The sequence below is a fragment of the Cupressus sempervirens genome, chromosome 8 (assembly GCF_028749045.1).
Source record: "Cupressus sempervirens isolate cs-2001-9-10 chromosome 8, ASM2874904v1, whole genome shotgun sequence".
In the NCBI taxonomy this organism is placed as follows: Eukaryota; Viridiplantae; Streptophyta; class Pinopsida; order Cupressales; family Cupressaceae; genus Cupressus; species Cupressus sempervirens.
This window is the reverse complement of record NC_143125.1, coordinates 794,031,436-794,050,414: the sequence shown is the minus strand read 5'-3', so window position 1 is coordinate 794,050,414 and position 18,979 is coordinate 794,031,436. Positions and strand designations below refer to the sequence as shown.

Sequence of the window (18,979 nt, the reverse complement as noted above, 5' to 3'; positions counted from 1 at the left end):
TGGGGTTGACTTAGAGTGTTGACTAGTTTCAGGATGTCTACTAGAGGCTGGGAGTTATTTTTTTGGTGATTATATATGTTGTCATGATTTGGTTTATGTATACTTTCTTGGATCACACCTTGTTAGGATGATCGTATTAGTGATGTTTGCATTTTGACCAGTGATTTCAGTACTTGTTAGTTGCTTGTTTAAAGAACTAATGTATGCTATGTGGTCTTTTGAGATCTTTTGGCTTTACTGAGCTTAGGGTAGGTTATCTATATGTAATGTCAGGAAGTGGCTTGTAGTGGAGGTCGGAGTCCAAAAAGGCTGCCTAGGTAACCCATTGAAATGAGAGTAAAATGAATTAATAAGAGTCATTATTTTTCTAGGATAGGAGTGGAGAGGATGCTTGCTTGCAACCTTGCTTCATTAGTATGTCTTGTTAGTACGAAAGGATACTAGTACCACATAGAGTCACTAAGGGGCCGAAGTCCAGTCAGGCTACCAAGGTAACCTTAGAGTTGACTCATGCAATGACACTTGCCCACTTGCATAGTATATTCCCTACGTGTATTTGTTTGCCTCTAGGTTTAGATGTCACTTGTGTCTTGGTACCCTGAGTTAGATTGCTTTCAGGTTTTCCCTTGACCTAGATATTACTTTTGACTTTTGGGATCATTATCCTGTTTAGGATTTAAAACTCTCTCTTTAGCACAGTGGGAGTGGACCCTCTTCGGGTTACCATGAGGTTGGGTGGTAGTGCTTTTTACTTTTACCATTGAGATCCAACAGTTCTATGTCGTAGCTGGAGTTCCTCGTTCTTCATTTCCTTTTATTCAATCTTTGTGTACTATGATGGATGGTTATACCTATTATATGTATTTTAATTTGGATCTTAAAGAGATGATGTAATCTATTTTATGATGTATATTCTTTCAGCCTTTCATACCATGTGACATGTACAATGGATGATTGTGCATTTCGGTTATTGCCAAGTGGCATTCGGGACAATTGTATATTATTTAAATAGATTTGAACTTGTAGTTAATCTTTAATGTGGATGTGTTATATATATTGGTTTTAGTATTAATTAAGTTTAAATGTGATTCAACGTCATGGGACCCCTAAGAATTGTAATATGTTTTGTGGTATGTGTTTATGTGTACGTTATTGCTTCCACTATTTTATATCTGTTGTTACGTTATTATCTTCTTCTTTTTTTAAATGTTTGGCAAACTTAGTGAAACCTTAAGTTAATTTCTTTTGGGTTCCCTGGCGGGGCATTACAATTCATGAATCACAGTCCTCTTGACTACTACAACTTAATGATCGCTAGATAATCCATCTCAACATGGTTTACTCCCTCTGAATCAATAAGACTAAGATCATCAAAGGTTGACCGAATCACATCCTCTATCTGCTCCCTCTCTGTCAAGGTTGCCTCTAACGAAATCTCAGGCTCCCTCTTAATCTCAATCTCCCTCTTCCTACAATAACATTCTCGGAGAAGATCAAGGCAAATAACTCATATATATTACATATAGAATTAGTAAGAGGTTGACCACAACAAGGACAATGCTGAAGATAAGAAAAATACTTATCTTATATAGTCAATGGATGATACCACAATGATGAATCGCCTTTGGATTGATTTTCTTTTACATGGAATGTTTATTGCTTTATATCACATTTACTTCACTCCCTTTAAACATAATATATATCATATCTTCGTATTCCAACTACAGCTAATACCACTATTGTTATGACGTTATCCATGTGGGACGCCCCATTCAAATCATTTAATTTGAGATTCAAATATTTTATTTAGTGAAGGTGTTACATCCCAATTTTTGACCTAATTTAAAATATAGTCGTTGAGGTTCACATGAAGTCAATTGGTAGTTTAATTTGTTATAATCTTGCGAAATGATAAGATGGTTAGTCATTATAATTTCAAGTGAAGATAACAAGTTAGTTGATCATTTATTACAAATTCATGGAATTGAGAAGATGGTTAACCGTTATGATTATTTATAACTTGTTATGATAATATGATTTAATTATGGAGAATTTCCTTGTAGGAAACACGTCGAAGGGGTGGAAGCATTGTCAGAAAAGAATTAGGCACAGGAGCGTCACCATTACTAGGCAGATGGGTTGAGGACCTAGCGACTTGAAACAAGATACATCCAAGGGACCCATATGAGCTATTTAAATAAATAATTTGAGAAACATAAATAATTGGGTTAAAATATAAAACATACTTCAAAGGATTTAATATTATCTTTCACCTTATTATTATAATAGATATATCTATATACGTACATATAGATATAAAAATGAGATGGCACCATTATATTATAATAATTTAATAAAGTGATGTCACCCCATTAATATTTACATGTACGTATATATAAGATTATAATAATATTCCAAATATAATAACATTTGAATTATTATAATATTCGAATTATAATCTTCCAACTCTATTCTTTTCTTTTTACTATTCATTGCTTTTAGCCGATTAACATTTGGCATGATAAATCGAATTAAGAATTGGATTTCGAATGGATTTCTTTCTTTGAAACCGATGGAAGCCGAGAAGTCACGGCTAGTTCTTTATAAAGGAAGTCGTGAGGGAGAGACGGGATCACCATTCTCCTTGGTGCTCTAACTTCTTCCACCTTGCTATGTTTCAGATTTCCTTTGCTTCATAAAACAATTTGACCCTGCATTGATGCGTTTACACCTTACCATTGAATCAACTGCAAATTGCTATTAAGACATCTGCAAATGCCCTTGATACGTCTGCAATCTACCATTAATAATTTGCAATGTCCGACCTTGTTCAATTTTGCGTGTTTCCAACTCAGCCGAGCAAGCATTTCTAGCTAGGGCACTAAGGATAAGTGTTAAAGAACGAGAGGGTGCCGATCAGATTGTGGCCTCCATTGTACGATTCTTGTCTTTGATTATTATTTATTGTTCTTGCAATTATATATAATGTTGTGTCTAATATTATGATATAATTACTACAAATGGTGTCATCTCTAAAGAGGCAATATATACTTGCGACCTGTGAGTAGTCTATGCAGCTGCAGCTCATAAGAGTAGTTCCAATAAGGAATGAAATATATTATAAGAAATCTTCGATGGTCCTTGAGAGAATACACTGATCACATTTATATAAATTTTGCATTTGCCAATGAATCGGTATAAGGATGAGACACGTCCTTTCATAATATTAATTTTGAATCTTTGATAGTGCCTTTTCGATTATGAATTGTTAACATCATAATCATTTGTTACTTGTAATACAATCCTTGCAAATAATAATTTACTTGACTTGGCTGCTTGATTTGGTTTAGTCGATAATTTTATCATGCCATAACTAAGCATGATACCATTGTGTTTGATATTTGGTTGATATTACAGAATTAATTCTCTTTAAAATAGATTAGATCATGGCAAGTGATAACCAAGTAATCCATAGTATAGATCCATAAATCATTATGTCACTGGATATTAGAATTAAACAATCAATTCTGAAATCTTTAAAGAACATAATCATGTAATCATATTTTGCGATAAGCTGGAATATATGTTAATTATGAAATAGTTGAGAATCAACAGAAAGAACCAGTTGTTTTGAGAATTCCGAATACCTGGGACTCACCCGGCTGTGTAGCCAAGGAAATAGGTGATAAGGTGAGAAAAAGGAATCTGCAATAACATGAACAATATCAGTTATGACATAACAATGTTTATCATTTTTAAAAAGAATCATTTAAAAGCTCATGCATGAACATGTTTACCCTCTTGCTGTCAAGTCGAATGGTGTGTTTTGATACCAAGATGCTCAATGGATGATAAGATGATCCCTGTCTATTCCGGGTAGGGAAGGTCTCAATAGAGATTGTGTGGAGATAAGTTATGGTCCGAGATTGGGTGGTTAAGCCCTTGACAATGTTTCACCTCTTCCAAATTGTCAGACGTACAAAAGACAAAGATAAGCTAAACATTCAATTGTTTGTCAGAAATAGGTATTTTTACTTCTAAAATGTATATGCAAGAAGGTAAGATTAATTGAGTTATTTCATCGTTATAGTTATTTTACACCTACATGTGAGAGATAGATTTATGGATTGTTTTTCATTTATATGAATATCGAACATGAGCATAGCTTCTAATCTTGAGTTATTGCAACAGTTAAGCAATTGGAAGGAAAGGAATGATACAGTGATATCTGGAGCCTAATTGATACTGTGGTATCTGATGCCCTAAATGATCCAGTGGTAATTGAAGCCCTAAGTGATACAGTGGTATCTGAAGCCCTAAATGATCCAATAGTAATCGATGCCCTAATTGATACAGTGGTTTGTGATGCCCTAATTTTATATAGTGGTATTTAATAGTAATCGTCATTTGATTTTGATATAGCAGTATTGAATTGTAATCGTTATATGATTTTGTTATAGTGGTATTTGTGGACTAATCTAGGTGATTGCAAAAGCATTCTTACAATGATTTATCGGTTCAAATTTCATGATATGTGGATTTTAATTTCTATAGTAAATTCATTGATGGTGTTTTAAGTTCTTAGTTAAGAAATTTTGTCTAACTGATTTTAACAGTAAATCTCATTCACATGAACATGACTGATATAATTGTCTTCCTATGAAATTGAAGTAATAACTATATTTCTTTGAGTATGTTAGTTGTTAATTAAGATCTGGAAAAACTGGTTGTCACAGAAGGGATTGCATCCTTTGTGTAGTGACATATGTCTTGCAAGAGGCTCTTCATAATTAGACGACTTCATAACAATTTGTTTACTTCTAAAGAATATTAATTATATATGTTGCATAGTTGTTTACAACGATAATGATTATCATTATTATTGCCCATAATATTGACTTCTATGATTTACAAATCCATCTCAACCCAATATTTCTCAATTAATTGTTGCTTCTTAAATCCTTAATATACCTAAATATATCTCTGATCATTTTCATATTACCATCAACAAATAAATTCTGCACCAAGGGCTTCATGACATCTCGGAGTTTTGCTCATTATATTAACATTAGGTTATTGGAATCAACAAAAATTCATCTCCAATTCATACAGAAACGCCCGACCTAATATATGCCAAATTGGTATCTAAAGCTTTAATCTGTAAGGTATTCTTCATTTGGCTTTTGTTCTCTCATGACCAAATTTGATGGCTCCTACAAACATCCAATCTACTTTTAAGCGAGTTTGGCAAGCGTGAAAAGAAAATGAACCTAGTGAAACTTTCAAGCTAATGCAATTTATTCGCTACTTTGGTAGACATGAATGGAAAACGTGGAAACATAGACAACATCTTGATTGCTATATTAGTGGCCTAAACAAATTTAGCTTCTGAGATTTCCCTGTCTCCATGCTCTGAGTACCGCAATGATTGTGTGTGTGTGTGTATTGAATAGAAAGAAACTAGGGCCTTTCCTCAACCCAAATTCTCAAAAGGAATGATCCAAATTGATTCACAAGAAAGTGATCAATGCACAAATGGATCGTGTAATGGGGAATAAGGAGAAAGGAGGTCCTATGGTCTTCCTATTTGAGAAGTATGTGCCTAAATCTTAAAATAGATATAAGACAAATACTAACCTTGAAGTAGGATAAATCTGAAAAATGTTGATTTCTGGTGTCTATGTACAGTTTCGGGGATCTTTGCAAACTGTTCTGAATTGAAAATGTCAAGACAGAGAAAACCCAGAAAACTTTTGTCCTTTTGAAGGAAGGTCGACCTTGACCTTGATAGCGGGACACAATAACACCCCCGGGCACAATTGTACCCCGAAAAGTCGACCTTGACTTGCACTGCTCCGAAGAAATTTTTGTTCGCGGATCTTGCAAGTTCGACGAAAAGGGTATCCAAATCTGCTCTTCAATTTGTTGTTCCACACCTATATCTGCAAGAAAAATGGTTTGTATGTTTGGATGAGGGGTTTGCCTTGGTCAAACCCCAGTTTGGAATCAACCTTGAAATGTAATTGAAATTGCAATACGTATAAACAAAGTAAATGGAACTGTTCACCTTGCTTATATTTAAATCCTTGTGGAGGATTCGAATACTTGTATCCACAAGTATGAATGCTCCAAATGAATTTAGGATGTCTCAAATCAATGGCATTAGATCTTCAACACCAATCTTGAATGTATCTTTGCATAAAAAAAGGCTTGAATGAATATGGATGGAGAAATCTTCAACAAGAGGGCTCCATAGAGATTGAATCCTTCAATAGCTAACAATGGACCTCCTTGATGAATTGGATGTTTGAATGCTAGTAGATCTTCACTTCATAGAATAATGGATGTAGAAAGGTAATAGTTAGTCCAATATCACCAAGCATCTTAGAGAAAGATGAGAGGCGGCTTCCTTATATAGAGATCTAGGGCACAAACTCCTAGAGAAGGCCGACATAGGAGCATTAAATCTCATTTAACCTTAACCCCTAGAAATGGACCTAGAGTAAATGTAATTTAATAGTCTACCATTTCGACACTCAAAACAGCTAGCCCGAAAGTGGGAAAACAAAACTTTCCAAAGCCTGATGTCTCGAAACTCCCAAAAATTGAAAAATGGACTGGGGTCAATGACGAGGTCGACCCTGCCCTAGGTCAAAATTGAGGTTGTCCTTGACCTACGTCAGGGTTAAGGTCGACCTTGACTTAAAAGGTCGTCCTTGACCCAGAAAGTCAAAGTCCTCAATTTCACAGAGAAAATTGTCAAAAAGAGGCTAGAAATAGAGAGAGAAGCAGAACAGGGGGGAAACAACCAGATCCGTGCAAAGACCCATTCAAGGCGCTTGACATGACCCCAAACCACTTAATTAGAGGGCTAAACACTCTTAACATGGAAGTGCTTCCATTTTAAGATGATAAATATACATAGCCTCCAATCCCCTTTGGCTTGTATATCGTGTGTCTTCATTTTCGGCCGAATGTACGCTCACATACTTCTCTCTGCCATAAATTAGAATTTTCATTTCTTGTTTGCTAATAATGAATAATCACCGCATGTCTCCTGCCAAGGTGTATGGACTTGAAGGTACATGCGTGAGTTAGTCTACATAACGTCTTGCTTCCCTTTAGTTTTTCATTGACTAGAACTCCTTCCACACGGATGTTTCGTCTTTCCTAGTTGATTGTGCACTCCCTTGTCTTCTGCCATACTCTTCATTCAATTTACATCTACAATTAGGCTCTGATACCATGTTATTATTATCAAAATTGCTGCAAATGTACTAAGCACTGTCATAATATTTGATATGGGTATTCCAAATGGCAGTGGCCTCTTATTTATAATGAGAAAAGGATAAGAAGAGACATGTCCCTTTATCCTTCATGGGACATGTCTATTCATTAATTTGACAATTAATAAAATAATAAATATAATCATAGTTTTATATATAATTATTATATTAACTTCTCTCACATAGTAAACTTATAACTCATTTGTAATTATATCTCATATAATTATATATAGCCATAGTTTATCTAACTGAAGCTACCAAACATCAACGTTGTGATGGGGTGATCATCATAAGTGGCTATGGAAGAATAGGGTTCATCGTTCCAAGTTACTCAAATAACTAATTTGGTTAGACCTCCAAAGAGAATACAGTAATTTGGCCATGATGTTGAGTAGGATATTTGGGATCCTACTGTAATGTCCCCTTTTTAGCAAGTTCCTGCAGTTGGCTCGATCAGTTCACCATCGCAACCCTCGTGAGCTAACAGTGGGATTTGAGAGTCTCAATTATGGTGTTATACACTTTTCAATAGCCTATGGTGTGTTTTGGCTCCATTTGAGAGACTTATTATTTATAGTAAGTCAAACTGTTGGTTTCGATGAGCTCAATTGAGTTAAAGGAGTTGTGTGATGCTCTCAGTTTTTATTTTGGGCTTCTAGTTTGGGCTCCAAGAATTTTGGAGAGAGCATCTATTTATAGTAAGTCGCCCTGTCAAGTTCATTCATCATCTTTCATCATCGGGATCACTTTGGTGTTGTCAGATTTCGATTCTGACACTTCTTCATTTGTTTTCGCAAGACAGGTGAATTATTAATATTATTCATCTAAAAACATTGAGGTTGCTATTTTTGTTGGTGTTGTTGGTTGGTCACCTCAATATCATAGCTCGTTGGAACCGAGACGAAAAATTTTAAATCGTGGGAACAAGAAACAGTGGCCTTGCGTGTCAAAATATTAAATTATGGTGGAAAAGGTCATTTTTGGAGCCAAAAGCAATTAAAAAATTATATTAATGGCACTTTATTATATTTTAATGTTGTGTGTGGGAAGTTTCTCAAGTGAAGTTCATTTGGAAAACTTTGTGCCATTTGGAGAGATTATAAATATGAGCCCATTTGATGAATAAAGCATCCAATTATTTGATAATCTTATTTTGCTTTGTCATCTTTGTGACGTTTCTAAAGTTTTGATTTTTCAGTGCCCTTGCTGAAGTTTAAGGGTTTGGGATCTACAGTTGAAGTATTGTAGATTCAATTCTGAGAATTATTCTAAGATTTTTTAGCAACTTGTGCTGAGGTATACAATTTATCATTTCTCCTACTATATTAACTATTGCTAAGGAGAAGTTTAATTTTTCTTGCTGCTGGAGGCTGGTCTTGAATTTGTGAAGGGATTCGTTGGAATTGTTATATCAAATTATTTGCTAGTTGATTTGGAGTTGGTAGAGTGCCATTTATATCTGTTATTGGGTATTATTTTCTATATGCACTTCGGGAGCAGCATATCTGCAGTTGCATTTATTTGTTGGAGAATTATTTTACTGCTGTTAGTCTTCATTTCATAGGGTTTTCAAGGCATGTCTACATGTAAGTTCATGGATTGTAACTTCTAATTTTTTTAGGAATTGTTGATTTAGATAATAGGGGATATTTTATCAACTGGGTTGTTGATATTTTGTGAAAATATTTAGTATCTAAATTGATATTAAAATCTGGAATTTTCAGTTGTATATTCCCTATGTAATTTCTAAATATTTGAGTTGAAATTATTATTGCAAAATCTTCTAGTTTGCTGCTATATTGTTGTATCAAAATTGCAAAACCTTAACAACAACAACAAAAAAATCAATTCTTCAACAAAAATTGTTTGAGAGTCAGTCGGGTTATTACATTGGTATCAGAGCTTGCTTACAAAGTGTTTGCAAAGTGTTTGACGAAATGTCAAACAATTGAATTATAAAAGAATTTGTGTTTGCTGAAGTTATAACTGGTTGGGGTTATTACACCCACTATCCTACGCATTTGAACAATGGATGTGGTATTTTATTGAACAAGTGATCGAAGGATGGGTTGGAATAATTAGCGATAATCTTAACAAGCAACTTGGAAATCTAGAGCGATCAATAGAATTTTGCATGTGTTCCTTCGTTATATGCTAGCCCAAACAACAAGGTATGATGGATTAAGATGAAAAGGGGCAATGGAAAGTTGTTTGCACCGCTTCAAAGTGCATGAGTGCTACCCTTGGTTACAAATCTATGCTAAGGGTGACTTTGTAGAGTCGATGATGCTTTTACAAGGTGGATTTCATAGAAGACTATTAGTCAAGGTGATGAAGTTAATAAAGAAGTATGAAGAGTGGTTCACCCAATTCCCTACCTCCTACATCAAGCTACAAGGATCTTCTTCAAAAGCATATAGACTCCTAAGGTATCCAACTGACAAGATAGTATTGTTGGAAGTCACTAGGTAGTTGGCAACATATGATAAGATTCAAAATTGGAAGAGGAAAATGGGACTTGAATTCCCAATCCAAGTAGGAGATGAAGTGGAGATGTTTCCTTGCCTAAAGGCAACTGAAAAATCAACCAATGAGCTACATTTCTATCATTTGGCATTTTAACTAGCAAGACTAGATTATGATCCCTACAATAGAATTAGAGTGGCGGCTGGCGTGAAATACCAACACAAGGTACACCTCGAAGATTTTTAGGCCAACGCTATAGATGAGTTGAAGATCAAAAGAAGGATGTTTTCCAGATTGCCACTTAACATGATCAAGGCATGCAAAATGATCTAAGTACCAAATAAAATGGAGGAAGATATAAACATGACCTAGTCCAGATATGAGGTGGAAATGAAGTAATCCATCCAGCTGTGTGATTGGAAGGAAATACTGAAACTTGATTTAATATTTGGATCGGTTGTGAGACTTACAAAATGGTGGGTCGAATGTCATATTAGCAAATTGAAGGTAACCAAATATAGCCTAACTTATAAAATCTGCCATTGTGGGATGATAGACCAAGGTAGTCATCAAGAGTGAGAATCGAACGAGATATTCCAGCACGGAGTGTTGTACAAGGAAAAGGAAATAGTATCAAAGTGCATTCGAGAAATAGGCCTGATTTGCATAGTGAAGAACCCTAAAAGAAGAGGCAAAGATCAACTACAACTCCATCATCACCAAGGAGGACTCTGAGCTTACAAGAGATTAACCCTTTCACAAGGGGAGCAATTGAAACAAGCAAGAGAAGAATACAAAAAGAAGATCAGATGACTAGGTCGGTACTGGATAGAGAGAGCATCGATGCTTATCAAGAATCTGCCCAAGGAAGAGATAGAGAGTAAGAGGTTGCCGCTAAGGAAAGCCTTGGGCCTATAATAGAATAGGAAATGATGAAGATAGAAGTTCCTACAGCAAGGATGGTGGTTCTTACTACAGAAGTAGAGGCTCCCATTGCAACAGCATAAAGTTCTATTGCCGAGGAAGAAATTCATCAAAGAATGGTACGGGGACAAAAACAATTGTCAGTCCATGATCAGCATGCCGCCATTCCAATTAGTTAATTGGTAAAGGTTGCAAAGGAGTCGTGAAAAGGAAATTAATCTGGCATTGGAATTACAAGAAATCTTGGACCAAGTTAACAGGCTAGAAGAGAAGAGCAAGGCGAAAAAGTTTCCAAAGTTCATCAGGGGTGAATCAAGATCTAGGACTCTACAAATTGCAATGCCTACAATCAACAAAACTAAGGACCAAATTGCTCTAGATGATTACAATGTGACAAAATTGTATCTAGGAATGCCTCTAGGCAACAGATCATTGAAGAATTTGAGGAATCTGCCCAAGCAATGAAGGAGAAGATGAGGAAGTTAGAAAGGAAACACCCAAAGGTGTAAAGTGAGAGCAAGGTTTTATACAACTATCTGAACAACTTATCCCATCCAATGAGGGAAGAAAATTATATCTTTGTTCCTCCTATAGTTCTTCCGACTCAGTCAGTGGAAGGTATTGAGAAAATGAAACAAATTTCTCAAAATGCAGAGGCTTGGATAGAGGACATTCAGAAGGAGGCATACAAATTTGTTGACTTGCTACAGATATACAAAAGGGAATTAACAATCCTTTTGAAGATGCAATGCATACATGAATTGTGGGATGATGAATCAAGATGAAGTAATCTCACACGTGCAAGCTTTAATGGAAACTCCCAGGCAGATGTTGGTTGGTGGAGTGACAAGGGAAGGAAAGGCATGTGACTTCACTCACTAGTACAACACAGTAATCATGGCTAGGGAAATGTTTGAAAATTTCAAAGCTGAATTCGCTCAATTGAAAAAGTTGTCAGAAATATTCAGCAAGGAATCTCCAACACAATTGCAGCCTTATTAATGTAGAGACTGACTAAGAAATGTATAATGTAGATAACCTAAGAAGCAAACTGGAGGAGCTCTTTCAATTAAACTTCTTCATTAAAGGATGACTTTGAGAACTTTTTCATTTCTCAAATGTTATGCACAACCCAAGACTGAATTCCAGATTAGGAGAAAAGTTTCAGCAAGTGTGAACAAGAAATGACTACTCTAAAGTTCAAGTGAGGATCAGCGCCAAGTGTCAGCATAGATGAATTGGACAAAATGCTATCCAAATTCCAAACATTCAAGGAACAAAGTCAAGAACCCGCTATTTAGGGTGAAGGAGCAAGTGGGCATTCATTTCACACACTCTCCTGCTAAATGGGCTAGCATAGTGGGTATTTATTACCCCACTAAGGAAGTGATTTTCTCTTGATTCTGTCTGGACCATGCATTAGTTGTAGATTCTCTTTCTTTTCCCTAACCCTAACTAGGGTTGAGATGACACAATCTGGACCTTTGGTTTTGTTTTCATATGGTTGACTCGTAATTGGAGACATATATATGAGCCTCATTATTTATTTGTTAAGGACGGAAGTTGGGGAGTGTTGCTTATGAGCAAATGAGATAATAAAGTTGCTATTTAAGTTTGGTGATTTCTTGATGTATCTTGGTGCTGTCGTGTTCTCTTTGTTCCCTCGTTTAGTTTAGAATTAGCTTTCAAGTACTTAGATGAATGTGATTGACAATATTGTTGTGGTGAAGTCATTTTGCTCATACCTTTTGTTCTTAAGTGATTCTTAAGCGCAGTGTAAGATTAATTTTGAGCCCTTATGCGGATACTTTACTTCTATCTTTGATGCATATTGTTCATCATGATGTTATTCATTAGGATATGAAAATCCTTTGTACAACCCTTGAAGATTGCACCAACATTGCATAGTTGTTGAATTTGGCGAAACAAAGTTTGGCAGATTTCATCATAGCAATGTTCATCTTCCAAATTCTTACCAGTAGAACAAAATTCCTCAACCTCCTCCTCTTTTTATTTTCTGCATATTCATTAAAAACCCAAAAAGTATTCTTATTGCAATATCATTTGAAAGCTTCCATATCCAGTACTGTTTGAAGTCGACTTGAGGAACATAACGTAAGGCCTGACATGATACCAGCATATCACATCAACCGTTGAGCTTATCCACAATCAAGAACTAACATTAAAGGAACCATAGAGTCATCGCAATCTTAGCATACACATAATTTTGATTAAGATAGTATAGGATATCTCAATATTTTATTCTACTATTGGTAGGTTATAAAACACATATCAATACTACTTAGACAAAAGTCAGAATTTGTTTAAATTGCAACCCAATTTTTGCTATATGTCAGCTTAGACAGTTCCACTCGAATCATGCAGGCATAAAAAATTAATTCAGAATTAGAAATGGATGATTGAAACCTCACAAGCCAGGCTGGTCAGCATAAGAAACAGAACAACATTCAACAAATTAAAGAACCTTTCGAGAACTAAATTTCAAGAAACATTTAAGTTTCTTGCAATAAAAAAGACAAGTTTTTTAGATACTTGATGCTGAAAAGGAAAAAGCGTTACCAAATAGTTGAAAGTGCATTTTGTGGCATGTTGATTCACAACATATTTATTCGAGTAAATGACATCTCTAAAACCTGCACTTTCAGAACTAAAAGCCTAGTAACTAGACCATGTCAAAACTGCACCAAAACAAATAACTGCCATCCTGCAAACTTATAGGTCATGCTTACCACTTTTTCACTGTTGCTGCCCATTATTTCCGCAACAACTTCATTCTTCTGCAGAACTGTGGAAATGATAACAACGTTCACAACAGCTTCCCATGCTCCCATCTGGGACATCAACTGACTAAAGAGTGTTTGTACTGGTCACCATCAAATAAATGCTCTAAAGTCATTCTCATAAGTCGAACAGCAATGGCAAGCTTTCCAGTGGGTGGCAAGTTAAACGAAAAGGTCCCTTGTGCACCTTGGAATGCATAGTTCAGGGCAATATTTGAATACAGAACATAACCTGTCTCCTGCACTTGCTCAGCCAATCCATCCATTTCTCTATAATATCTTCTGTGAGTTCTATCTATCCCCTGCTAGAAATGCATGTGCCTGTTTATTCACCTCTATCCAACTACATCCAGGACTCTTTAAAACGCCCTTATCTTTCATCATTTTCCGCACTTTTTCAATGCCGTCCCACCTTCCAGCTTGTGCATAGATATTTGATAGAAGCACATAAGATGCTGGATTTTCAGAGTCCAACTCAAAAAGGTGTTCTGCTGCAAATTCCCCTAGACCTACATCGGCATGTACTCTACAAGCACCAAGGAAAGACTTCCATATCGAAGCATCTGGAATTATTGGCATCTTCTTGATGAAGTTTTTAGCTTCAACCAAATTCCCAGCACGGCCAAGAAGATCAACCATGCAGCCATAAATCCGCATTGTAGGTGTAATTTGATAATGATCTATCATGCATTTATAATAATGCCAGCCCTTGTCCACTAAACCTGCATGGCAACATGCTGACAGAACACCAACAAAGGTGACATGATCTGGATCGATGCCAGATTGCTCCATCTGATTGAAAATTTTAAGGGCCTGCATGTCCAAGCCATGCATGGCATATCCTAAGATCATCACATTCCACGAGACCACGCCACGATGAGGCATTTTGTCAAAAATACTGCGTGCATCCTCTATGTTCCCACATTTAGCATACATATCTACAAGACCACTGTTGACAAAAACATTGGACTGCAGCCCACTCCTTAAAACGAGTTCATGGACCTCTTTGCCTTTCTCGAGAGCTGCCAAGTTGGCACATACTGGAATGACAACGGCAAAAGCTTTAGGGTCTGGCATTAATCCTGCAAGTTGCATTTCTCGAAAAAGATCCATGGCATCCTCATTCTGCCCATTCTGTGCATACCCTGCAATCATTGCAGTCCACGTCACAACATTTTTTTTGGGTATTTTATCAAACACGGCACGTGCATCCTCTACACTCTTGCACTTTACATACATGTCTACGAGAGCACTCCCCACAAAAACATCGAACTGAAATCCAGCTCTATTGATTTCTTCATGAATCTTCCTGCCATGTTCCAGACTTGCTAAATTGACACACGCTGGTAGAATGCTGGCAAATGTGAATGCATTTGGCCGGATGTCCGTGAGCAGCATTTCATGAAACAATGTCAATGCAAACTCAACCTGTCCATGCTTGATGGAAGCTGTAATCATTGTATTCCATGAGACCACGTCCATTTTGGGCATTTTGCAAAAAAGCTTCTGTGCCTCATCAAAATGGCCATTGTCTGCATATCCAGCAATCACGGCATTACACGACACCACATCTTTCTCTGGCATTCTATCGAACAGTTCCAGAGCCTTAATCAGATTGTTGTTCTGTACATACCCCCTAATCATCATATTCCACAAGATCACATTCTGTTCGGGCATCTCATCAAACACTTTGCGTGCAGCATCCACATTCCCAAACTTTGCATACATATCCACAAGTGCATTGCCCACAAACACATTAGACACTAATACTCTCTTCCTTATCTCTCCATGCATCTCCTGGAGCATTTCCAAACTTGTGCAAGCCCGAACAATGATTGAAAACGTGACCGCATCAGGCTCCACACCCACCGCCTGCATCCCATAAAATAGTTTCAGTGCATGATTCACAACCCCACGGTTTACATATCCTTCGATCATCACATTCCATAAAACCACATCTCTTTGAGGCATTTTATCAAACACGTCACGTGCATCATCCAAACTTCCACATTTCACATACATATCAATAAGAGCACTCCCTACGAAGGCATCAGTCTCAAAATCACCCCTTATTACATCTTCGTGAATTCTCTTACCCTCTTCGATTGCTCCCAAGCGGGTAACCGCGGGCAGAACACTTGCACACGTGAATTCATTGGGTTTGATTAAGCTTGTCTCTCTCATTCGAGTAAACAGTTTTAATGCCTCTTTATCGTTCCCTGCCCTGGACAAATTCAAAACAAAGTTGTTGGGTACGTGAGTTTATTACCCATTCACAATAATTGTCACACAGAGAAAGCTTATAAGACCATAAACATTTAAAACTTTTATTCAACATAGAATAAGAAAAACTTATAACCAAAATTTTACTAAAAGCTTTGTCAATCTAGGTGCAGCTTTATGTGGGTGAAAAAGTCCTAGGATCCACCTTCTCTATGGCTACAATACTAACGTCATTCAGCTTTGTGTATGCTTCTATTCCACATATAGAGAAAACGTTTGACAGGTACTGCTAAAAGCTACCCCCTCAGGAATCAAGCTTTCAGGAATATACACATTCTAGACTATTCCGTATTGAAAATTTAATTGTCGGGCAAGGAGTATAAGACATTATACACCAGAAAAACGCTGCCAATTCAGAAGCAGGTTTTAAACGATACGAACATCATCTTTCTGCTACCAAAATCGTTTTGGGTTAAGCTAAGCTTTGACAGAGCTTGTGTGATTATTGTCAATGTAATTGTTGTTCTAAAATCGCAACCGCTAAAGCGGCACGCTCTTCGTTTAACATTCAATTCCAGTTTAATATCTTCACATCTGCTAAAAAAAAACACAGTACGGGCAGTGCGCGAATACGGCATGTCTCATTGAGGATTTCTTCCTCCAGTGGTATCTAATCATTACTCATTCATGAAAACATAAATAAAATTCGAGAGAAAAGAACAATGCGGCCATTCGATTTTATCCAATATTCACGACGAAGAGCTCGCAGAACTTTTTTGTTCGCATTTATATTTACTCACTTGGCAAAAGCTCCAATAATTGCAGTCCATGTGACTACGTCTCTGTGGGGCATATCTTCAAATACTCTCCGTGCGTCTTCGAGGCACAGGCACTTGGCATACATGGAAAGAAGATTGTTTTGAACATAGGTGTTTGTTCCTGAACTGATAATGATTTGGGCATGTAAGAGTTTCCCTTTCAAAATTGACCTATTTTTAGCAGAGTCTTTTAAGAAGCGGGCGTACAAAGAAGAGCTTACAGGACCGTTTGTTGTGTGTAAAAGGCGCAAAGAGGACTTCAGCTGTTTTACTGGTAGCATTGCAGTGTAAGTTAATTATATTGTTCGTTTTGTCTCCGAAGAGTTTGACAATATGCTTCAGTTGTAAAATGCCGTGGGTTTCCAGTAGATCTGGCGGGTTCCGTGTTCTTTCAATTATGTTCCTATCGGACTAATTCCGACTTCAACCACCTGGTGCAAGGGTTTTAACACATTTGAATTATACGACGTAGTAGTGTTGAGTCTCTCTCCTGCTATCCCCATTAAGATATGGTTACATATATTCCTTCCACCCCTTAAGTACATATATGCAAAGGGCCCATTTGTTTGCTCGCATATGAATTCAAAATTATTGAAAATTTAAATAGAAAAATAGAATGAGAATGGAAATGGGGAATGGAAATAGAAAAGGTTAATTCCAATTTTGTTTAGTTCAATTAAAATTCGATTGGCAATATGTTAATCCATTGTTTGGTTGTACACAAATGAAATAGGAATAAGGTTAAGTTTTGTATTTTTAAAAATATTTTCTTTATATTTTTTGTTTTAATTTTTTATTTTTTGGTTAATTTTTTAAATAATGGTAAAACGGTTAATTTAGTTTCATTTTTTGTGAATATGGCGAATTTTTTAAAAACAATAGATGAGGGCAGGAAATACGATTGGCTGAAGAAGCAGGCCTCCCGCAAAATTTTTTAGATCTCAACCACAGAAGGATAGAAACCCTAAGGAAAAACAGGAGTGTCTAGATATAGTGCAGCGCTCCTCTCATCAAAAGGTTTTTGATAGCCTTAATTATGATGTTAACACCTCAAATACATTTTCGATTTTAGAAGGAATAAAGGATCTGGAACTCCAATGTCAGCAATCTCTCTATCTTAGATCCAGTGCTTCGCAATAGGAGAAAAGAGAGGAGAAGGTAAGAGGACAGATACAATCATCGCCAACACATATAATCAGTAATCGTATCAGTCAAGAGCCTAAGGATGTTTTGAGGTCTTCCCTCCAAACCCAAATAAAGATCTATCAAGGCTATCCCCACCAAGAGGAAAAAGGTTTGACTCAAAATAATCAATTCAAGTATGATTATTCCCTCTGTTCCTCAGGACAGTCAGGGCTACTTAGATCTCACCCCCCTATTTTTTCTACAACAAGCTTGGACAATTAGATTAGGGTTTTCAATCTTACTAAATATGCTCAAATCAATAAGAATGAGTTGTTTTATAAGAAGATAGGGTTTCTCGCAGATATACCCTTGGATATCCCCCATCATTTTCAGACCCAACATAATAAGTTAGAGATCCATGGTCCCCCATCTTCAGGCATCTCACCTAGGTTATATGTTCCCCCTCATCGAAGGGTCTCAGCTATCAATTCTCCTGGTGCGTATCAGCCCTCTAGATCTTCTCCAGTCTCAATTCCTCTTATCTCTACGGATAAAACCATCATCATAAGTAACCAAGAAAGTGAAGACAGGTGTAATGTCCCCTCTTTAGTTCGACATGACCTTGATCATGGATTTTGCCTATTCTAGACTCTCGTAGGCAAATGGTGTGGAGAGAGAGTCAATTCTGCGGATCAGATGGTCATATCTTGCTCTTGAAGAAGTGTTAAGAGGTTATATTTTATTATTATGTGTTATTGGGGCCTACATGTTATAATTTTAAGTTGAGTTGCACTTTTTATTTTATAAAATTACTTTATTATAAAAAGTGCATTATAATGAGATTTTATAAAGGATGTTTCTAGAAGTTCTAGAAAAAGTGCATTATAATGAGATTTTATAAAGGATGTTTCTAGAAGTTCTAGCAACTTCTTAGAAAAGTGAATAAATAGAGGGCTGGGCCTCTCATTTTAGACATGCTTGGATTTGAGATTTCTTCTACTTCTTCCATTGTGGAGCAAATTTGTAGTCTCTTGGGTTTGCAAATTATTATTTGATCTTTGGGAACGAATCACTCCCTTGGATTGGCGACTTTGAGGGTGTGAAATATCACCTAAATTGTTGCATTTGAGGAGTTGGTAATTCAGCCATCTCATTTGGACTTCATTGAGATTCAGTTATAAGGGTTTACTTTGGTTGGAATAAGGGTTTCAATTGTGCCCTAGCATTTGTGGATTGATTAACAGGGTTTGAAGACACAGTTGTGCATTATTTTCAGACTGCCAGTCCAGGGTTTGGACCCACGTTTTTGCTCATAACTCCTAATTGGCTTGACGGA

At 36.5% G+C, this 18,979-nt stretch overlaps 1 protein-coding gene and 1 long non-coding RNA gene across 5 annotated transcripts in view; one reads left to right on the top strand and one right to left on the bottom strand.

The window, feature by feature from the left end:
- Positions 1-4,601, top strand: part of LOC149544789 (uncharacterized) — an 88,327-nt gene extending 83,726 nt beyond the window's left edge. The window contains exon 3 of the long non-coding RNA XR_016355072.1: positions 4,192-4,601. This is a non-coding gene — a long non-coding RNA (uncharacterized LOC149544789). The remainder of the gene's footprint in view (positions 1-4,191) is intronic.
- Positions 1-17,052, bottom strand: part of LOC149544788 (pentatricopeptide repeat-containing protein At2g13600-like) — a 100,924-nt gene extending 83,872 nt beyond the window's left edge. The window contains exons 1-3 of one of the 4 annotated variants that reach the window (XM_089795362.1): positions 16,740-17,051; positions 16,501-16,644; positions 13,427-15,701 (exon numbers count right to left, since the gene is read on the bottom strand). In XM_089795362.1, the coding sequence (XP_089651488.1) occupies positions 13,769-15,701; positions 16,501-16,604 (2,037 nt within the window). In that variant the 5' untranslated portion in view covers positions 16,605-16,644; positions 16,740-17,051 and the 3' untranslated portion in view covers positions 13,427-13,768. Of the gene's footprint in view, positions 1-13,283; positions 13,331-13,426; positions 15,702-16,500 lie in introns of those variants that run through there. The other 3 variants (XM_089795361.1, XM_089795360.1, XM_089795363.1) reach the window with 3 other exon arrangements.
- Between the last annotated feature and the right edge of the window lie 1,927 nt (positions 17,053-18,979).